This window comes from Tamandua tetradactyla (genome assembly GCF_023851605.1).
Source record: "Tamandua tetradactyla isolate mTamTet1 chromosome 22 unlocalized genomic scaffold, mTamTet1.pri SUPER_22_unloc_1, whole genome shotgun sequence".
In the NCBI taxonomy this organism is placed as follows: domain Eukaryota; kingdom Metazoa; phylum Chordata; class Mammalia; order Pilosa; family Myrmecophagidae; genus Tamandua; species Tamandua tetradactyla.
This window is the reverse complement of record NW_027518251.1, coordinates 2,781,552-2,785,630: the sequence shown is the minus strand read 5'-3', so window position 1 is coordinate 2,785,630 and position 4,079 is coordinate 2,781,552. Positions and strand designations below refer to the sequence as shown.

Genomic DNA, 4,079 nt, shown 5'->3' with positions numbered 1-4,079 from the left:
TTGATATATTCAGGAATTGCACAGTCATTTACAGCCAACAAATCAAACTGCATGAAAATATTCAAATCCATAGGTTTTTCAATATAAGTACCATCATCTGCAACTACAATGTGCTAAATCTTTATTAAAAAGATAATCTATTCTAGAGAGCTTATGAGGATAAACATCTAAGACTAAAGGCTAAATTCTCAATTTGAGAATAAAAATTTTACATTAATCCGTTTTCAATTATAATCTCTAGAACAAAAGGAAAACTGAGAATCAAACTCAGAAGCACACTTACACGTGATAGATGCTGTTGCTTATGTGACTAATATTTGAGATCTTGGAATATGATTAAATTTGTAAATTAGAGACTCTGTGAATTTTCCAACATTATTAAAATTATAAACTGTATTCTATCCATAGTATTTTTTGGAAGTTTTTTAAAAATGTAACTAATTAGACTCTGAGATAATTTGTGATGCCAGGAATAATCATTTTCTCCTTCCTAATGGATCTATGAGCTTATATTTTGAAATACATCTCAGAAGAACACCAGTTTCTTGTATTAGGTATCCATTTATACAATATTTCACTTACAAAAAGAATATTTTAGTGGTTTAATATTTTACATGTAAAATAGTCATTTTACATTTATTTGCCATCTCTTGACTTTAAAAATGTCTTTATCATACAAAACTGAGTTTGGTGCAGGATGTCATATTTGTTTCAGAATGTTTGAGATTTATTCTTCATAATTCTTTTCAAAACATTTATCACTTCTTTGTTTCTTAAGCTATAAATAAAAGGGTTTAAAAAAGGAATGACTACAGTATAAAAAACAGCAACAAAAATATCTTTCTCTTTCTCTTTAACTGAGCTTGGTTGAATATAAACAAATATAAGAGAACCATAGAAAATTGAGACAGAGAGAAAATGGGATGCACAAGTTGATAAAGCTTTTCCTCTTCCCTCTTTGGATTTCATTCTAAAAATAGTGAAAAGTATGAAGAGATAAGAGATTAGGACTGTGGTAATAGTAAAGGTATGAATTATCCATGCAAAGATAAGTACCATCAGGGCATTGATATAGGGGTCAACACAAGAAAGTCTGTACAGTGGAAAAACATCACAGAAAAAGTGATTGATTTGATGAGACCCACAGAAAGTTAACCTAAAGAGTAACCCTACGTGAATCATGGAATTCAAGTTTGCAGCTACATAGGCCCCTGTGGTCATCTGAATGCAGAGTTTCTTTGACATCTTGGTATGGTACTGCAGTGGGCTGCATATTGCCATATACCTGTCATAAGCCATCACTGCTAAAAGAAAACAGTCTGCAGTTTCAGCAAGACAAAGAAAATAAAATTGTGCCATGCATCCATAAAGGGATATTATCCTGTCTTCTGAAAAGAAGTTCTCTAATGTCTTGGGGATAATAGCACAGGAACAGCAGCAATCCATCAGAGCCAGGTTGCCCAGAAAGATGTACATTGGTGTGTGAAGACGACGCTCCATATAGATCAGTACCACCAAACCAAGATTCCCCACCATGGTGATCAGATAGATGGCAAAGAACATGACAAACAGAAGGAGCTTCAGCTCTGGTAAATCAGTAAATCCAATGAGGAAAAAGTTCATTGTCAAGGAGTGGTTATATTCAATCATCTCCACCATCTGTATTGAGATTGGAATTATAGAGAAAGAAGATTCTAATTTACAAGGTTTCCAATTTTTCCTTCAAATTTCCCCTTTTAAAACAGACTAAAGACTTTCCTCAATCATCCTCTGTTCTCTTTTGAATACAAGCACAGATACTTTTGGGACACATCATCTCCCCTCAAAATCTGCTCTGTGATCTCAAGCTATGAGGTCAAGTTTCATAGGATTGCTTTAATAATTACAAAGAGAGAGCTTAGAGTATTAAATGCTTTCTGTGTAAATTTATGCAAGGATATTGTACAAATCTAGTTTACTCAAACTTGTTTCAGTATTTCCAAATAATTCCACTCTCAGTTTATGTATTGGATATCCATGGTATACTTAAAAACAATTTTTCCTGTAAATGTATTTTCCTGCTGTGCAAAAAGTTTGTGGATCCTATCCCAGTGTAATTATGTTTGAAATTGATGCCCACATTCAGTTGAAATTTATGTGTCTGAAGATATGCATAAAGACCACTAAAGATGAAGGATGGGACTGTTTATATTTAAGGAAACTTTTTTGGAAAGTGGGAAATATATCCATGTATTTATTCAATAAATGAGTTGCAAATGTAACTTTCGTATCTATATCTACACATTGTGGAACCTATTCCTGCCTGGGCAGAACCAACTCTCTGAGACTACTTGTAAATAAAATGTCAGTTTTTCTACATCTATCTGACTAAAGATATTTCTTATTTAAGACAAATCTTGATATTATGATATTATTAAGCTTCTGAAATGCCCTAATAGTGGTTAACAAATTATAAGATTTTACAAATGCCTTTCATGTACCCTTTCCAACATCTTCTGTAGAAAGTTCTGACATTTGGAGCTTATCAAAAGAGAGCTCTCAATGAAGTGTTAACTCATTTAAGTTTATGTTCCCTTGATCATTTTTAGAACCATTTACATCTATGGAAATTCAATGGCCACAGTTTTTTGATAGACAAAAGCAACAATCTGCTTCCAGAAAAAGTTTAAACTTTGGTGCATTTAAAATAAAGTCGAATTCCTTATGGTGGCATTTAAAGCTCTCTCTAACTCTGTTGACCTCCATCTTCATACCTCATGTTCAATATCAGCTATGACACTTTTGGCTACACTGCTCTCTAGCTATTTCTGACATTTCTACCTCCATCCTGAGTACCGCACTCATTTTCACAAACACTGACTATGCCCACGCTTTTATCCCTGTTGTTCTTATCAGTATCTCAAAACATTTCCTTCCTTGCATCAGACATAGTTCATATATAATGCTACTTAATAAAATTCAAGCTAAATTCTCCTGACCACACTGATCTCCATTTTCCAGTCCATTGGTCATGAATTATATACTCAAAGCAATCTAGAATCACCTACAATGCTTTCATTTTATGCAATCATGGACAATTTCCTTATTAGATTGCAGCATTTAAGATTAATGATGACATGCTTCTAAAATATCTAAGAATGCTATGAGAAAGGCAGAAAGTTTCAAATCCTATATCTGCTCTTATCAACTGTGACAAGTCAACTTGGAAAATAATTATGTTTTCTAATATAGATCTCAATAGCTCTGAGTTAATAAATAAAAATAAATTTGCCTTTATTCTTATTTTCCCAATACTTAAAAAGATTAAAACCCTTTAAATATTGCTAGGATTTTTGAGAACTAATTTTGTTTTGATTTACAAAGCTATCTTCTCTCATTTTTATGTAATACATTATTATATAAAGGTGTAAAACACAAATTCTAAAGTCAAAACTTGTTAATTTTCCATAATGACAACCTCAATATATATTATTTGGCTAAAATTTAAATTATTATAAAACATTAAATTTAATTCATTCATTCAGATAAATTATAAATGAATTTCAATGTGTGTGCCTGTATTATTTAACAGATATTCTTTGTGACCTTACATATTTTGAATTTTTACCTTAAATTGGAAAATCCCATTGTAATATTGTGTCTCAATCTATTCTGCACAGTATTCAACTTAGAGAAAAATTGCAATGACAATCAAAGACTTAAAATCTCTGAATAATGAAAAATTGTAAATAAATTTAGAGATAAATAGTTATGGATGATATTGTGGAAAGCAAAAATAAAAATAATGTTTCTCCTACCTAGATGTCACAGGGAAGGGTTTTGTTATAGCTTGTTAATTGCTTAGTGGTATTAGAATTTATAGAATTTCAAAATAAAAATCTTGGTCTCTAAAACATTTGGGATTAAAGAATGAATGTCTGGAGACAACTAATAGGCTATTGTTAATATTATGTTCTTTACAGTGCAAAACATGTTTTTTTTATCAATTCCTAAAGGGGTTTACTTGCACTGTCATCATTTATTTATGTGGGAATATTTGGTCCCTAATTCATATAAACCATGCAGTATTAACTAGGGAA

General features: G+C 31.4%; 1 protein-coding gene across 1 annotated transcript; it reads right to left on the bottom strand.

Moving 5' to 3' along the window:
• Positions 1–711: 711 nt before the first annotated feature.
• Positions 712–1,650, bottom strand: LOC143672899 (olfactory receptor 5K1-like). Its single transcript, XM_077147351.1, has one exon. The coding sequence runs from the start codon at positions 1,648–1,650 to the stop codon at positions 712–714; it is 939 nt and encodes a 312-aa protein (XP_077003466.1).
• Positions 1,651–4,079: the final 2,429 nt, after the last annotated feature.